The following is a 17590-nucleotide window of genomic DNA, read 5'->3' on the forward strand; positions in this document are numbered from 1 at the left end:
GTTCTAGAGATGATCCAGGTCTCTCAGCATGTCCACTTGGTTCCACTCACTTGTAATTCCCTCTCACTCAGAAATGCCACCCATATCACTTCATTCCTTTCTTTGGTTCTGCCCTTAAATGTGAAAAGTCCCCTGGAGAGCCACAACCCTAAAACAGCGTGAAATCCTGAAGACATGACCTCTGCAACATTACTTGAGAGGTTTTGGGGTTAAACTGCTGATCGAACCTCAGACGACATTTAAAATCAGACCACAAATGCAATTTTAACCACCCGTGGCGTTTTATTTCAGAAATTTGTATGTATTACGTAGGTGTTCACTTCCCTCCTCTGACCCTTGCCCCCCAACGAAATAGGAAGATTTTTTAAAAAAACAAAACTTCAACATATAAAAATCTCTTATCTAGTTTCTTTAAAGTCTTAGGTTTAAAAACAACAACAACAACAACAACTTCAGTGGTGCCTTTCTCTTGCATGAGAATGCTGTTTTTTAAGGAGAATTCAGTCTGTCCTTGTGCTCACTACAGATTTCTATTCCTTCCTGTGGAAAAAAAAGGTCAGTGCTTCAGCTTCCTTTTAATAAACTCTTCTCTTGATTATCACACATTATCATCCCCCACATGACACCTTCTTAGGAACTTGATTGTTGGATGCATTTTCCATTTGGCAAAAATTCAATGTGGCTTTGCGTGGGATGTCTAAGTGTCAAGAAAAACAGCAGTGTTGATGCTCTGGTTTTGAGGGAAAATATATATAGAGATGCACACACTCCCTGGAAGAACAAATGTAGGAGACTGAAATAGGGTGCGCCCAGAGTTAAAAAGGCTGACAGACACTACTTGGTTTTGAATTCTGGGGCTGTTAGCCACTGACGACTGCAGTATAGGCCAGAATATCAATCTCCCCAGGAAGAAGTCTCGTTAGACGCTGTGCACCGACAGAGACTCTACTTCATTTTGTTTCAAGTGTATCAGAGCAGACACACACAAGCAGCAGCAGCATGGGTCATCTGCAGTGGATACAGCCTGTACCTGAACATCTATGGGCATTTCTGCAAATGCTCTGTCAACCTCGGCACCGGGGAAAGAGAAAAGAAGCATCCTGTTAAAATGTAATTTCCATCTCTAACTCACCCAAGACCCCAGGCTTCCTTAGCTCCATGATTTGCAAGGCCCAACTGAAGTTTACAGTTATATGTCATTCTAGGTCTAGATCTGGAAGCCAGTTCCTTGGGGCCATCTCAGAGGACCCAAACATCTGGGTGTACCCATGAAGGCAGTAAGTCTACCCAGAAGGGTATGCCTTGATGATCTTCACATCGTCCACAGGGCGGTCCTGAGAGTTTGTTTCCACCATTCCCACTCGATTCACCATTCCTATGCCCTGGCACACCCGACCAAAAATGGTGTGTTTGCCATCGAGCCACTGAGTGGGTGCCAGGGTCACAAAGAACTGGCTCCCATTGGTGTCTGGCCCCGCATTGGCCATTGCGAGAATTCCAGCCCCTGGTAGGAAAAAGGAAGAGAGCAATGAATATGAATGATCCTCACAGCTCAAGCCTGGAGCTGCTATACCATCTTAGGGAATGAAAGAGGCCAAGATTTTGTCCTGGCCTCTGTCATCAACCACCCAGACCTGGCCAGCTTCCCCTCAGGGCAGCTTTCTGCCCTTGCACAAAAGCTATCACTGCACTATCCAGGTGACCTCGTCTTCCCTGCCTTCACTTACTCCCCAGCCTCTATCCTTGACGATCCCCACTAACCAATGGGGCACTCTCCCTATTCCCCTGAAGCATCCAGTGAGGTCTCCTGCGTCTCTGAGGAAACTTTCGATGGCCTATATTTTATAACAGCAACATTCAAGAAGTAGTTTAGAGCCTACAACACTCAGAATCACTCAGGACTCTGTGAGGGACACTGGTTTCCCTCATCTGCCAGCACTCTGTGGCGCCGCAGCTAGGCAGCTGCTGGCACCATGCCATGGTGTCAGGCATTCCACCTTGAATCACAGCCAAAAGAGGGGGCTTTAAAGTCCATCTCCCCTTCCTACCCAGGCCAGCTGGACTATATGCTTACCCGTGAATTTCAAGTCTGGATGAAGCTCATCTTCAAACTGCTTGCCGAAGATAGATGCGCCACCTCGACCTGCCCGATTGGAAGATGGGAAATGAACAGCCAGTCCCCCCATTCTACCTCACAGCAAGAACTGTGGCCCAGGGTCAAAGTTCAGAGTACAGGAAAGGAAAAAGTAGTGAGCCTACCCAGTCCCCCGCTAGATAGACTGCAACTACACAATCCTGCTGCCAGCAACAGAATCCAGCACCAACACAACACATTCAAATCACAGGTTTCATTCAACTAAGATGTTTCTTTTCAAAATACATCGAGTGGGCTTTTTTCCTCATTATTTAAATAATACATATTCACTGTCAAAAATGTGGAAAACATAGAACATTATCAAAAGAATGCTAAAATCCCTGTAATCTAACCATCTACGGATAACCAACATTCAGCCTGATGTGTTGATTAAGCATTTTCTTGATTTTTAGCTCTTTTATGACTATTTTAGACAGGAATGCCCCAAGTCCTAACCCTGCGCCTGCCATGTCACAGACATTGCTAATCAATCAGCATTCTTTCCCGCTTAGATTTGCCTCTGAATCCTTACATGAGAGTTGAAACCTATTTGCCATCCTTAACCTAGGTAATGGAAAATAAAATTTATTTAAGTCAGGGATATCAAGCATAAGGAGAAATAGAGACAGTGGTAAGTACAATGTGGCAGAAAGTAATAATATCATAGTGGGCAGAGTCAGTTGAGAAGAGAGAGTGGGTCGTCAGGAGAAAATGAAGAGACGAGCTTGCTAGCAACATCACCATCAACTGTCATATTAAGTCCACAAGGCCACAGTGCTGTGCTGGGAACCGTAAGCACAGGCAGGTTTTGTTTTTAGAGCAAAATGATCCAAGCGTGGTTTCCTCACAGGAAAAAAAAAATATAAGAAAAGATAATTTTCAAAACTAACGTTAAATAATTATTTAATCAACCATATATATGCCTTGTTGAACTACGCAATTTTCTCCAAGCTGACAAACCAAGACAAAACTGCCTGGAACAAAGTAACCATCGGATTTATCTGCTTACTCTGCTTGCCTGGCAGTGTGATAACAGCCCAGGTGCAGGGAGTTCACCTCCCTTCACTACCTGTGACATCACCAAGACATGTAGCTGGACACACCGTGACCACCTCTCGCCACCCCCACAGGCCCCTGGGCATTGCTAAGGTGTTCCCATGGTAAAAGTCCTTTGCTTTACCTTTTAGGATGCTCCATCACCAGGGAGTCTGTCACAGCGATGTCCAAAGCCCCCATTTTCAGGAAGAAAACACTGTTCTTATGCAAAGAAGAATGCGGGTGAACCCTAATAAACCAGGAAACCTCCTACCCAGCCCAGGCTACCTTTGCTTCCAGAAAATCGCTCAATTATAGCAAGCTGTGTAAAAATTCATTCCAAAAATTCCAATATGCCAGTATATCATCAAATGGCAATTACGGAACCAATGTTTCCTTTGACTTGGCCCCCTCTGCTCTGCTCTCCAGCAACCAAGCAGAGTCAAGGCTCCTGCTTGAGGTTTCACGGGGCAGGGGTGGTACTGGCAGTACTGAGGCTGAAGCTGAGAGAAGAGGAAGGGGGTGAGGGCTGTGCTGCCAAAGAGATGCCAAACTGAGAACAAGCTCTATGTGTGAGCTCAGGTAAGCAAGCTGAGAGCATTAAGCTCAACAGGGCACTCTGCTGCTCTGCAGACTGAGCCTTCAAAGTGAGATCTCTTTAAGCTGAGGGCAGCCAGGACAAAACTTCAGGGCTCTGCCCTCCAGAAACAGACAGCCATCATATAAACTTCGTCTCGAACAAGAAGAGGACTAAGGAATAGGCTTACCAAAAAGCACAGATGAAGCCTGGGTTTTAAGCAATCAGAAGGAGACAAAGAGGAAAGAGCATGGAGGCCCCTTTTGAATCACTAGGCGTAGCCTGACCAACTACAACCTGTTTGGGCCTCTACAGACCAAGCATTTTTTTGTGATATGTTATCTTTTCATAACCCAATTCAACTCAGTAGGGTTTGCAGCAAAATGTCAGAAAGACAAATAATTCCAATCAAAACATTCCTTCGGGCATACGGATTAAGGGAGAGGGGAAGGGGGACAAGGAATGATTAAACAGTTCTCTGGAGCAGTGAAGGCTTCACAGACGTCAATGATCCGTTATAAAGGCAATAATAAGCTGTGTAGGCTTTGCAGTCACAAGCTTGCTGCGTGCCCAGTACTGCACAGATACAACGGAGAGAGGCACAGTCCTGTTTTCTAAGCTCTGCACTCTCAAGGTTCTTCAAAAACACTTATTCGATGTATATAATATTTCAAATGCACAAAAGATACAAAGAATAATATAAAAACTGTGACCCCCCCCCAAAAAAGTACTGCAAATCCAGTTGAAGACCCCATGCCTACCCCCCATTCTCTCAAGAGGTAACAACTGTTTCAAAGGATTACATTTTCCTCAGAGGTAACCAGATTCTGAGTGGGAGTTGTCATTACCATGCCTTTTCTTTTTTTATTACATATGCATATATCCCTAAAAATGTACTGTTGTTTTGCATGTTTATTAGTATATATAATGGTATCATGCTCTATGTTATACACATATATTTAAAAAAAAAAAAAAAAAATATATATATATATATATATAATCTGTAACCCAATATTGTCGAGTCGATTCCAACTCATAGCAACTTTACAGGATACAGTAGAACTGCCCCAGAGGGTTTCCAAGGAGCACCTGGTGGATTCAAACTCCCGATCTTTTGGTTAGGAGCTGTAACTCTTAACCACTACTCTATAACAGGGTTTCCATATACAAGTGTATATATAGCAAGTTACTTAACCTATCTAAGCCTGAGTTTTCTCACCTGCAAAACGGGTTTACACGTATTTTTTTTTTTCTTATTCTCAAGACCTTTGCCTCTTCTGATGTGTGGAAACCTCCCAAGATGAGCTGGAGAGATACCTAAGATGTGCAGTGTGGTCTCTTACACAAAGATTACCACACTTGGTGCTTCTCATCCTTGCCCCTCCCATGCCACAGCTGATGAAACCACGGATTACTATCCAGCCCCAAAGCAGCCAGAGGCGGGCCAGTGATCCATAGAGGCCCACATGAGGGCTCTGCCCAGTGGGGGCACTCACACCAGAGGGTGGCTGACAAACAAATCAAAGCCCCTGTTCTGGCAAAAGAGGCTCTAACAGACACTGCATGTTAGCTGCCCCCTGAGCATTCCCAACCCCCTTCTCCAATGCCTGCCCCAACCTCAGAGACAAGGACTAGCTCCTTTTATAGATGGAAAAAAAAAAAAAAAACCTAGAAGTGACCAAATGACCCTACTCTGACTTACTGATATAAATGGAAGACTGCTCAGTAAAGTTTCTGGGAAAGCTATAGCTTTTCCGGGTAAAAAGGGATAAACACATTCCTTTGTCCTTCACTCATAGCCCTTTTCCCATCTTCCTTCTTTGAAAGCAGCAGCGGTAGCCATCATGTAATCATATGGCAACATGTTTGACATCAGAGGTCAACACACTAAGAATGGTGGCGTGGCAAGTTACAGCAAGCCTGGCTCCCTGAAAACTCTGCTGGGCAACTGAACAAATGCCAGCAACTGCTCTCCTCCAAAAGTTTTGTTAAATGAAAAACAAACAAACAAAAAAACCTATTTATGCCATTGTAGTTGAGTTCTCTGCTACCTGCAGCCAAAAGCATTCCTAACTAATACAACCACTTGGCTAGTAACAGAATACGAAGGCAGAACAGACTAGTGGAACAGCTGCTGGATCACCAGGGCAAATCCCAGACACCTTGTTTACCATGAGAAACAAGACTACAGTTCTCCAAGAGGCACTGCAGTTCTTTACAGGGAGTTCTCTCTTCCTCACTTGCCCTTAGGGTCAGAGAGAGGCTGGATTCTAGTTCGGGACTCACCATTTACTAACTGTGTAACCTGTGGCAAACTACTTAACCTATCTAAGCCTCAGTTTCCTCATCTTCAAAATTGGAATAGTAGTAGTTGTACCTTCATCTCAGAGGACTATTAGAAGAATTAGACAATGCATGGAAACCATACCGTGTGTAACATGAAGTTATGGGTGATGACAAGTCCCTTTAACCAAGGTAAGCTGAGCATGGTCCAGGTGGGTTGTGAATGCTCAGGGGACAATTAACCTGCAGGCTGTGATTAACAGTGCCAGCTCAGGAGCCAGCCTGCCTGGGTTCATTCCAGATCCTGTCCTCTGACCTCCAACACGCCCTCCGTGCTCCCTACTCTCTGCTCAGAATCCTGTTTCACTGAGAAAAAGGAAGTATTCAAAAGAGAACTTTCACACGCTTTCACCACTAAATCTACTTCCCTTCCGACATCTCTACCCTTTTACTTTCCTTCTCATGTTATTGACACACACGCACGCACGCACACATGCGCCAGCTGCTATCAGGTCTACCCCGACTCATGGCAACTCCAAGTCTGTAAGAGCAGGATTATGCTTCACGTGGTTTTCGATGGCTGAGTTTTGGGAAGTAGACTGCCAGGCCGTTCTTCTAAGGCACCTCTGGGTGGATTCGAACTTTCAGTCTTTCAGTGAGCAACTGAGTGCGTTTGTACCACCAGAGACTACTATGTTGTTAATACAATGTATGAATAAACTGTTTATACGACTATCCCACCAACATGTACTTAATCTCACTCCTCTTTAAGTAACTTTGCAACTACAATTTTCTCCTCTCTCCTATACAAATTTTTCTCTTTCTAGTGGATCATTCCTATCAGTATACAAACAGTTAATATCTCCCATCTTTAAAAAATACACACACACACACAAAACAAAAAAACCTCCCTTGATCCCATATCCTCCAAGAATCCCTCTATTTCTCTGCTTTCCTTTAAGAAAAACTGTCCTCAAAACAGCTGTCCACACTTGGTGTCTCCACTTCCTCTTCTCCTATTCTGTTTTCAGTGCTCTCCATTCCGACTTCTGCCCCCATCAGATCACTGAAACTGCTCTTGTCAAGGTCACCAGAGACCTCCACGACACTAATAAATGGCCAATCCTCAGGCCTCACCTTACTTGATCCATGAGTAGCATCTGACAGTTGATGTCCCCCCTTCTTCTTAAAATATTGTCTTCACTTGGTCTCCGTGACTCTACATTCTCCTGGTGTTCCTCCCACTTCACTGGCAGCAACTCATTTTCCTCTGCTGGCTTCTTCTTCCTCCCTCTCCTTTCACAGGTATTAGACCTGCACTGCTATCTGAACATTCTCCCTTCCGACTCCTGCCTCCTCACTCCTTTAACTCTCACAGGTGTTAGCCCCAACAAATCTTGTGAAGTTCTAACTATGTCTTGGTTCTGCTATGACCCTAGAACAAATTACCACAGTCTTAACCTTGACAACAACAAAGCCTCCAACTGTTCTCTATGCTTCCACCTTGCCTTCCTCCTTTTCCACCAGTCCATTCTCCACATGGCAGCCAGGGGAATTCTTTTACAAGTCTGATCATGGCACTCTCCTGCTCAAGATCCCCTAACTACATTTCATAGCCCTTAGAACAAAATCCAAAGTCCTCAGCATGACTTACGAGACCTTCTATGATCTGCTGCCCTGCTACTTAACTCTCCAACATCATCTCCTGCCACTTGTCCCCTCACTTACCTGCTCCAGCCACACTGACGTCCAGGCTGTTTCTTGCTAAGTACACTCTGGCCTAAGGTAGGCCTTTGATTGCTGGTCCCTCTTCTGGAATGTTCTTGCCCCTGACAGTCAGTTTCATGGCTCACTAATTCACTTTATTCAGAGCTTGTTCAAATGCCACCTTATCAGAGAGGCCTTCCCAATCACGCTATCCAAAATAGCACCTCCTTCACTCCAATTCCAGTGGTTCTCAACTGTGGGTGATTTTGCCCCCCTGGGGACATTGGGCAATGTCTGGTGGTATTTTTAGTTGTTATAACTGGGGGTTCTACTGGCATCTAGTGGATAATAGCCAGGGATGCTGTTAAACAAGCCACAGTGCACAAGACGTTGTTGGTTGCTGTTGAGTCAATTCCAACTCGTGGCAACCCTATGTGCGCAGAGTAGAACTGCTCCATGTAGTTTTCAAGGCTGTGACCTTCAGAAGCAGATAACCACGTCTGTCTTGTCAGACACCTCTAGGTGTATTCAAACCGCCAACCTTTTAGCAAATAGTGGAGTGCTTAACCATTTGTCCCACCCAAGGACTCCTTACAGCCCAGAGCATAGCCTCCACAACAAAGAATTATCTAGTCCAAAATGTCGGTAGTGCCAAGGTTGAGAGACCCTGCTCTATCCCTTTACACATTATTTTTTTGATAGCATTTGCCATGACCTGACAGTATATTGTGTACTTATTTGTTCACTGTCTCTCTCTCCCACTAGAATGAGAGCTGCATGAAGGTTTTCTTATTTACTACAGGAGTCTCTGGGTGATGCAAACAGTTAAGGTGCTCAGCAGCTAACAAAAGGCTGGAGGTTCAAGTCCACCCAGAGGCACCTCAGCAGAAAGACCTGGCAATCTACTTTCAAAAAAATCAGCTACTGAAAACACTTCAGAGCACAGCTCTACTCTGACATACATGGGGTTGCCATGAGTCAGAGGTGACTTGATGGCAACTAGTTTTTAACCAGTTTTTTAGTTTTTATTGTAGCCCCAGCACTTTTAGAACAATGCCTGGACCACAGAAGTGCAATAAATATTTGCTAAGTGAATAACCAACCAAAATAGATAATCAGTAACCACGAATGCTCTTTCGAGCTCTTATTTTGTTTCAAGCCTGTGCTAACCATTCTTCAAACATCCGCTCACTCACTACTCATGACAATCCTCTGAGATGTGAAAACCACACTCCCCAGCTACAGACAAGAAGGCTCAACAAGGTAACCTAACTTGCGTATGCTTAATAAGTGTCTGTGTGAAGCCAAAATCCAAACCCATTCCCAGCAGGCTCAACTCAGTTCTTCACCACCATACTTTGCCATATACCACAGCTGGATTAAATTTCCTAGCACATTTTTCTTATCTTTGACTCAAGAATCCAAAATGAATGAAGCTAGCTAGCCGAAAGGTTGGTGGTTCGAACCCACCCAGCAGCTCCATGGGAGAAAGACCTGACAATCTGCTTCTGTAAGGATTACAGCCAAAAAAAACCCTATGGGGCAGTTCTACTCCATCACATGGGATTGCCATGAGTCGGAATCAATTCAATGGCATCTAACAACAAGATCAAATGCATCTGGCTGGAAGTCTCGTTAATTGGCTCCTCTTACCCCCTAAGCTTATTTCTTACCACTCTGTGCCCTCTGTCCCAAACTGTTCCTTTAACACCACTTCAACATGCAGTTCAGAGATTCATGAACCTTAGCGGCAGAAATCACAACTTCTGATACATTTGTCCTGGGTGTGGAGCCATAGTCGGATTGTCACAGAGCCAGTCCAGCATACAAGACTCGACACCTGGGGTGGTAGGGTCCTGTCAATCCCCTCACCTCTGTATGCCTGTCACTCGTGACTCTGCTCTGTGCTCATTCTTTTTCCCAGATGCAAAATGCTCTTTTCTCAGCTTCCAAGAGTTAAAAGTCTGTATTTCCCTCAAGGCCTACCTCAAAATAAGCCTCCTTCCCACTCTAATCCCACTCCACTGTGCCTTTTCCCTTATTATGAATTATTTCGGCCTACAAAATCCATGCCACACCACCATACATTTGCCTATTTTTCACAGTTGTTTCTTATAGCAAATACCTCGTCTTCCTTGCTGAGCTGGGAACTCTGCAAGGAAAACCAATGCCTTAGCTTCTAATGCTTAAGTGTCCCTCACAGGCCTTGGAAGAGCACAGGACAGCCAGCAGATGCCTAGCAAATATTCACCAATTGAATAAAATTAACAACGAGTTTGCTGTTTAACATGTGAAATTTCAGGTGCTCCTGGGACTACCAAGAGGAGATAGGAAATTAGAGTGAGTGATACTCAGAATAATCACCGTATAATTACTCACTGCACTGGCAGCAGCGGTGAGCACTCTGAGGCTATGTGTAGAGCAGAAAGAGCTAAAGAAGAGCTTAACAGGATGTCCACGTCTTTTATGCGGGAGAAAGAGAAGTCAGCAGAAACATAAAAGACATTCAGGGAGCTAACAAAGAAGCCAGCAGAATATACAGTTACTACAATACAAAGGAATATTTAAAAGAAGAAGAATGGCTTAAAATGAAGCAAGAAGTCAAAGGGTATTTGAATTGAGTAAAGATCTGGCAAAGACGTTATCAGAGAAAGACTGTGGAGAGGATGGGTCCAGAGTAGTCAGAATAAGGAACAGTTGGGGATGGAAATGGTAAATCCACCTGCTGAAGAGCCCAGGATGCCACACGCTGCCCAACTGAGATGTTTAGCAAAGAAAGTGTTGCCCAATCAGCTGGCAGACATGAACTAGTAACCCAGGAGGGCCCAACTCCTGTTTGCCTTCTACCATAAACCTGCCAGCAGGCTTAGCTCAATTATTCATTCTACTTGGTGCAATTATTTGGAAATCTTTTGAGTGATTGGATTTCATTAAAATTACATCATGGAAATGTGACATTATGAAGGATTGCGAACTGACTGCAGAAATTTAGGGAAGCTCTGACATGAGCAACTCACATTTGGGTCACTTCCAATTTTTATACACTAATCATGGACTCTCTCAGTTCACTGGCATTATAAATTAAAAATTCATTTTATAACAACAATGAGAGAGAGAGGAAGATGGGAAAGAGGACACTGAAGTGTTGACAGGACGCTTTCAGATGAAGAAAGTGAAGAAGTAGCATTAGACTCTGCCTCTCCCAACACCTGATGAAGAAACACAAAAAGTTAAAATTTAAAAAGCCAAAAATTTACCATCATCAGCCAAGTAAGGAAAAGGAAATAAACTTACTCCAAAAATTCTAAAAAGAGTCAGCCAAGGAAAGAAATAGAAGATTCTGCTTGCACTGCCTGAAAGCAGTAACTAGGAAAGGAATGGCATCCTGAGAATTTCTCAAATACTCTCCAATTTTGGTGAGCCAACAGAGGCAGTGAGTGGGCAGCCCCCAAAAGTCAAGGAAAAGCCCTTGAGGGCAGAAGCCCCCACATTTTCAGGTGCTCAGGAGTGACAGGGCAGGCTACCAGGGCCAGCCACCTTCTAAGGCACTGGGTCAAATTGGGGGAACTGCCCAGAGCCTGGGTTGGGGGCAGAGGGACACCCCTGGCAGATGGAGGGGGCCTCAGGACAGGGCTTTTAATGGAGTCTTGGGAGATAGGCCAGAGGCCAGCTCTCCCCCAAGAGGCTCACTGAGCATGAGTGGAGCTGGAGCTCTCTCCTTCCCACCCCCCATTGCAGGCTGGAGTAAAATGGAGAGAAAGCAAGCTAGCATTTGAGTGGGGAAAACAACTGGTCCCAGAGTGCAGAGAGTGTGAAGGAAAATCCACTTAGCCCATGTATGAGCAGATACAAGGTTGGGACAACACAGGTGCCAACATTAAGCATGGATAAGATGAAAAGAAACGGCATGGGATCTGTGCAGATATACCACAACAGAAAGAAGGATGGAAAGAAAGGGGGGAGGGAAGGAAAGAAAAAAAAAACACCCCTGAAAACTCGGTCTGGGAGAAAAGATCCGGGAAAAGTGGCTTTTCCATGGCTGTCTCAAGCTTCAGATGAGCTCAGGAGAAGTAAGAATCCAATAAAACAAGAGCCCAAAGACAAGAAATAAACCAACAGAATGTAGTAAAAGACTGCAGAGCTAAGGAAGCAAACTGAGAAACCAATGACATCAATAAATACAGAGCTAAGAAATCAACAGTGGCAAGGAACAGGACGGACATGACTGAAAATTAAAGAAGGCACAAAGTAAAGGTCTGAGAGTATTTCAGTGGATGTTAGGGAGAAAGGGAAAACGATCACCTCACCCAATCAAATGGAATGTGACAGACCTGGTTTCCTAAAATAGAAAATCCAGTAAGTGTAACAGAGAAAATACTCAGAAATAACGCAAAAAATTTTCCCTGAATCGAAGGAAGGGGTCACGTTGTTTGTCAAGTATAAAGGTTAACAGGCAGAAATTCTCAACATGAACAAGGTTAAAAAATACAACCCTCCACTCTACAAGAAATTCTGCTCTCTAGCACTTGTGACCAGGAAAGACTAGTGGTGAGCACAGAACCAAATGAAACACAGACCCACACTACAGCAGAAATAACGAGCAGTGTAGAATGAAAAATAAATGTGATAACTCTCACAAAGTAAAGGTAAAACTAACAGCAAAAACTGAGAGTGGGAGGAGGGAAGGGTAGGAATGGGTAGGAATTTAAGTACGAATCCCCTCATCTTTCACAGTAGGAAGTCAATTTCTCTGTTAAACATATGCAAAATTAAATATAATAACCTTTTATTTTAAAAACAATAGCATCCATGACATAATTCTACTCTTTTGGACATTATTTCCATCTAGCTAGTTATCCATCCATCCATCCATCCTTTTAATTACGTATCTGAATAGAAAGCTGTCTAGAAAGATGGCTACCAAGAGTTAACATTCATGGAGAGAAAAAGCAGAGCAAGGGCCCTGAAAACCAACCAGAGAGAACGGTCAGCACCCACCAGTTTCACTAATACATCCTGTCCAAACACCCACATTCCTATCTCCCTCCAGGCCTTTCCTTGAACTCTATACTCGTAATCCAGCTACTTATTCAACATCTCTACTTGAATATCTAGTAAGTATTTCAAATTTAATGTGTTCAAACTAAATTTTTAATCTTCCCCTTCTAAACTTGCTCTTCCCTCAGCCTTCCCCATTTCAACAAATGCAGGTCAAAAACTGTGAAGCCATTCTTGACCATCTTTCTCTCACATCCCACATCCAGTATGTCAGCTAATCAAATCCCATCAGCTCCATCTTCTCACCACTTTCTCTCCTATCAGCCTAGTCCAACCATGTATTCTAGACTGGATGACTACAGCAGCTTCCTAACTGGCCTCCGACTCTGTTCCTGCCTCTACAGCTGTTCCCCAAACAGCAACCAGAGTGATCTTTTTAAAGCCTAAGTCAGATCATGTCACTTCTTTGCTCAAAACCCTCCAAGGGTTTTCACCTTACTCAGAATAAAACCCAAATTCTCATCATCTCCTATGCAGGCTCCTGCCTGACTCATGGCCTTTGTACTCACTCTTCCTTCAGAGCTACAAGCTTCATTCCGTCACTTTATTCAAATCTCTGCTCCAATAACCTCCTCTCAGGGAGGATGTCCCTGACCATTCTACAAAAATGCATCCCCACACGCTTTCCCTGCATTAGAGAGAAGGAAGTTTATGTCTTTTTGTTCACAGGTGTATCCCTAGAGCTTAGAATGATATTTGACACAAAGCAGGCGCTCAGTACTTGTTAAATAATGAATCAGTGAAAGAACCCAATATTTTATTTTCCCCAAAACACTGAAAACGATGCTTTTCTTTATTTCTGATTAACCAGACTACTCTATGGATAACTACAATTCAGGCAAGTATTATTTCCTCTTAGTGAGCAATACATGGAAGTTATGAGAAGCTCTATAAAGTCCAGGGTTCAAAGATGATTTCTGGTCAATCCCACGTATGTGTGTTTGGGGAGGAGTCCCTAGGTGGTGCAAACAGTTAACGCGCTTGGCTGCTAAAAGAACAGTTGGAGACTCAAGTCCACCCAGAGGTGCCTTCCAATCAGTCACTGAAAACTCTGTAGAGCACAATTCTACTCTGACACACATGGGATCACCATGAGTTGGAATGGACTCGATGGAAACTTTTACTTGTGTTTGGGGAAGGGTGTATGCTAGGGAGGGTAGGAATAGTCACCAAACCAGTCCTTGGAATGTACAAGAGAGAGCTCCGGGCTGCTAAATCCTCTAGTTATGACAGAGTGAGAGTGAGAGTTCAGAAACGAATGGCAGCTTTACCATACCTGTCCCTGTTGGGTCACCTCCCTGGATCATGAAGTCTTTGATGATCCTGTGGAATTTGGTGCCATTGTAATAACCTCGACGAGCCAACTCAGCAAAATTCTTACAGGTCTTTGGTGCATGCTTCCAGTATAGTTCCAGCACAATGGTCCCCATGCTGTAGGAGCAGAGAAGAGCACAGCTCCCGTCAAGAGCAAAGGCACAGTAGACAACAATATCATAGGACTACTCCAGGATCCTTCTAAGTCATGAGATTGTGACAATCACTGGATTTCATGTTTAGCAAAGGAAAACAACCCCCTTCAAGTAACATGAACAGAGATGTCACCTTTGAGTAAAACATGAGGAGGTTTGTGGTACTTCTTTTAAGCAAAATAACAACTGAAGATAACTCAAAATCCTAATACCTGATATATAAAAGTAAATCTCTGGTCATCTGGAACCAATATAGCCAACTGCTGAATTCAAGTAAAAAAAAAAAACTTACACTTAATTTGTAGTTTAAAAAAAAAAAAATGAGGGTATTAAAATATCAGTTCTTATTCATTTATACATGCAGAAGTTTCTGGGTAGATCAGAGACAGAGAGGAGAGGAAGATTTGTCAATAAATACCTTTAAAACTTTTTTCTATTTTTGAACCATGCGAATGACTAACTAGCCAAAAGAATTTTTAAAGAAAAAAAGTACAGTTTGTGTGTGTTTGGAAAGGTATACAACAAAGGTGAAATCTGATTAAACCTTTGCACCCACCCAATGTGATGAGAGCATTTTTTTCTCTCCCAGTCCTGCTAAGGACAGGGAAAAGAAGAGACTAGGACAGATGTCTTCTCCTCCACTCCATCACTCTTTAGACTGTAAGCTCAAAGAATATGAAAACTGAGTCCACTCTGTATAGCCTACGGAGCCCTGGTGGTACAGTGGTTAATCACTCGGCTGCTAACCAAAAGTTCGGTGGTTTCAACCTAACAGCCGCTTCTGTAACAATTACAGCCTTGGAAACGCTACGGGGCAGCCCTACACTGTCCTATAGGGTCTCTATGAGTTGGATTCGAGAGCAATGGGGTGGGCTGTACAGCTGGATACCCAGTGCCTAGCGGAGTGCCTTGCACATTGTAAGCACTCTATAGACATGTGAAATGTGCTAGAAAATAGCTTCCTAACAGCCTTTCTGTCTGCAACCCATCCTCCACACTAACATTCAACATGGATTGATGGTTTTTCTGTGCAAGGCACTGTTCTAGGTGCTTTTGCCCTTACAGAGCTTATATTCTGGTGGATATTTCTTAAAAACAGGAAATAACCTTTTGGAATAACAACAGGGAAGTCTTATACAATTTTGAAACGTTTATACCTTTTGACTCAGTAATTTCAACTTCCAAGTATCTATCCTATGGAGACTACCCTAAGTGCCTAAGCATACATGTATTCCAGTATTATAGCAAAAATCAAGAAGCAATTTAAAATGTCCTTCAAAGAGGAAACAAGTAAAATACGAAATATCCCTACTGTGGCAGGCTACACATATTATTGGGTAAAAGAAAAGCAAATTACAGGAAGACCGTATGACCTTATTTGTGTAAAAAATGAAACATAAATGAAAAATGTTATATGCATATAGAAAAAGATCTGAAAGATAATTCAACAAACTATTAACACTGTTTATCGGGAGGAGATGGCTTTCATTTCTCACTCTATACACTTCTATATTGTTTGGATTTAAATTTTATTTTCTAAAAAAAAAAATGTTAGCAGGGGAATTCAGTGATTATTTTCAAGTTGGGGTCTAAAGAAGGTGGGGAAGATGGACAGAGATCAAGGGCAGCACGGGTAGATGCAGGGGGACTGAGAGAATTCTGTGCTCTTGGGGAAAGCAGCTTGGGCACGAACAGAAAGCAGACAGAGATCACCTTGAAAAAATCACCTCGAACGTCAATAAATGAGGCTAAGAGGTTTAAACTTTATACTGTAGCAGCAAGAAGTCACTTAAAGTTTTTGAGCAGGCTCTCTTGTTCCACTTTGGAAAGATCACTTTGAGCTTTTTTCCGAAGAGGCAATAGAATGAATGGGGTTAAAGAAGCTAGCATGTGAGGCAGACAGACCAGGCTCCAAACGAGGTTCCCCTAGCCCCATGCTTTGGTCAAGCCATTTCATCTGTAAATTTTGGCATTTCCCTTGCTAAAATTGGAGGGGAGGAAGTGGGATAACATCTACATGATTTGAGTTGCTAGGATTAAACAAAATGTAATGGCATACATCAAGGGCAGGGCACTAGCTGCTTGATGCTTAATTATATTGTTATTCATTATATCACCGATAGTGGGGAAATGCGTTTCTTTCTGTGTTCTCAGAATAATTTGTCTCTCCTGTTTTATCATGTAATTAATTACATATCTGTCTCCTTCACTATACTGTGAGCTCCGAAAGGCGGGAATGCCCGTCTTTCATCCACCTCCGCAGGCTCCAATCCCAGATCCTACATGTCTAGCCTGTGGACTCGATCCTGAATGAATGAACAGAGCGGTGGGGGAGGCCGATCAGGCAGCTGTCGCTGCGGTCTCAGCGTGAGTCAGTGCAGAGCTCGGATGCCGGCGGTAGCGGTCCCCACTCCGCCCTCAGGCCGCCCTCAACGGCGGTCGCTCCGCGCTCTTCCACGTGCAGGCTGGCCTCCCAGGGAGCGCCGGGAACCAAGGCCCCTGGGGACGTCTGGGCTCCTCGTCGCCTCCGCCAGCCCAGCCCCATTGGCCCGACACCCCTCACCTGGTCTCCAGGTATACGTTGGGCGGCTGCCAGGAGTCTGGTGGGATCGCCGCCATAGCGAAACCGGGGGATCCTTCTCCAGCAACAGCTATTTCCGGGGTCGAGTCACTGGGGACCCACCGTGGCCGCGCACACTTCCGGTCCCCGCCGTTCAACCCTTTTGGTCCTTGGGTTTGGGGGTTGGGATAAGGATGAGGAAGGACCCTTCCTTCTCAAATCGGGAAGCTGGGGTTCAAGGCGACAAGCCGCCGGGGGCAAGGACAGAGTAAAGCGAAGCTCCATTAGAGCAGGAAGGCAGTACCACGCTAGTCTGCGAACATCTGATTGGTTTGTTTTGGCGTAGATGGCGGGAACACCAGCATATCTGCACTCTGATTGGAGTTACGACTTAACATTCAAATCTAAGAATATCCTAGACCTACAATTGGGCAGGAACCTGAAGGAGAGGAAGAGGATAAAAAAGAATGGAGAAGTGACTTGCCGGTAACTAGCTTTTTTAAGGCTCTGTATGGTTTTTTTTTTTACGTAGCGCTTACGTTAAGAGCGACTTGACCGCGACGGGTTTGGTTTTTTGGTTTACACTTTCGTATCTCATTTACTGCGCAAAGAAACCCTGTAGAGTAGATATTATTTTCCCATTTCTCAGATGCGAAAACTGAGACTCGGCAGTTAAGGACTTTTTACATTACAGCAAATTTGAGTCTCCTGACTCCGAAGGCAAAAAGTAAGGGGAGCAGGAAGATGTAAGGGCAGGGAAGAGAATG

General features: G+C 44.0%; 2 protein-coding genes across 3 annotated transcripts in view; both read right to left on the reverse strand.

The window, feature by feature from the left end:
- The window catches only part of CPNE5 (copine 5), a 140052-nt gene extending 125876 nt beyond the window's left edge, over positions 1-14176 (reverse strand). For both annotated transcript variants that reach the window (XR_010322004.1, XM_064285316.1), the window contains exon 1: positions 14071-14176. The gene's annotated coding sequence lies outside the window, so the exon portion shown is untranslated. The remainder of the gene's footprint in view (positions 1-14070) is intronic.
- PPIL1 (peptidylprolyl isomerase like 1) lies at positions 260-17163 on the reverse strand. The gene is made up of 4 exons (XM_003403937.4): positions 16827-17163; positions 14071-14225; positions 2075-2143; positions 260-1504 (listed from the first exon to the last, which is right to left on the reverse strand). Exons 1-4 carry the CDS (start codon positions 16880-16882, stop codon positions 1284-1286), a joined length of 501 nt encoding a protein of 166 aa, XP_003403985.1. The 5' UTR covers positions 16883-17163; the 3' UTR covers positions 260-1283.
- Between the last annotated feature and the right edge of the window lie 427 nt (positions 17164-17590).

The sequence above is a fragment of the Loxodonta africana genome, chromosome 1, assembly GCF_030014295.1.
Source record: "Loxodonta africana isolate mLoxAfr1 chromosome 1, mLoxAfr1.hap2, whole genome shotgun sequence".
Lineage (NCBI taxonomy): Eukaryota > Metazoa > Chordata > Mammalia > Proboscidea > Elephantidae > Loxodonta > Loxodonta africana.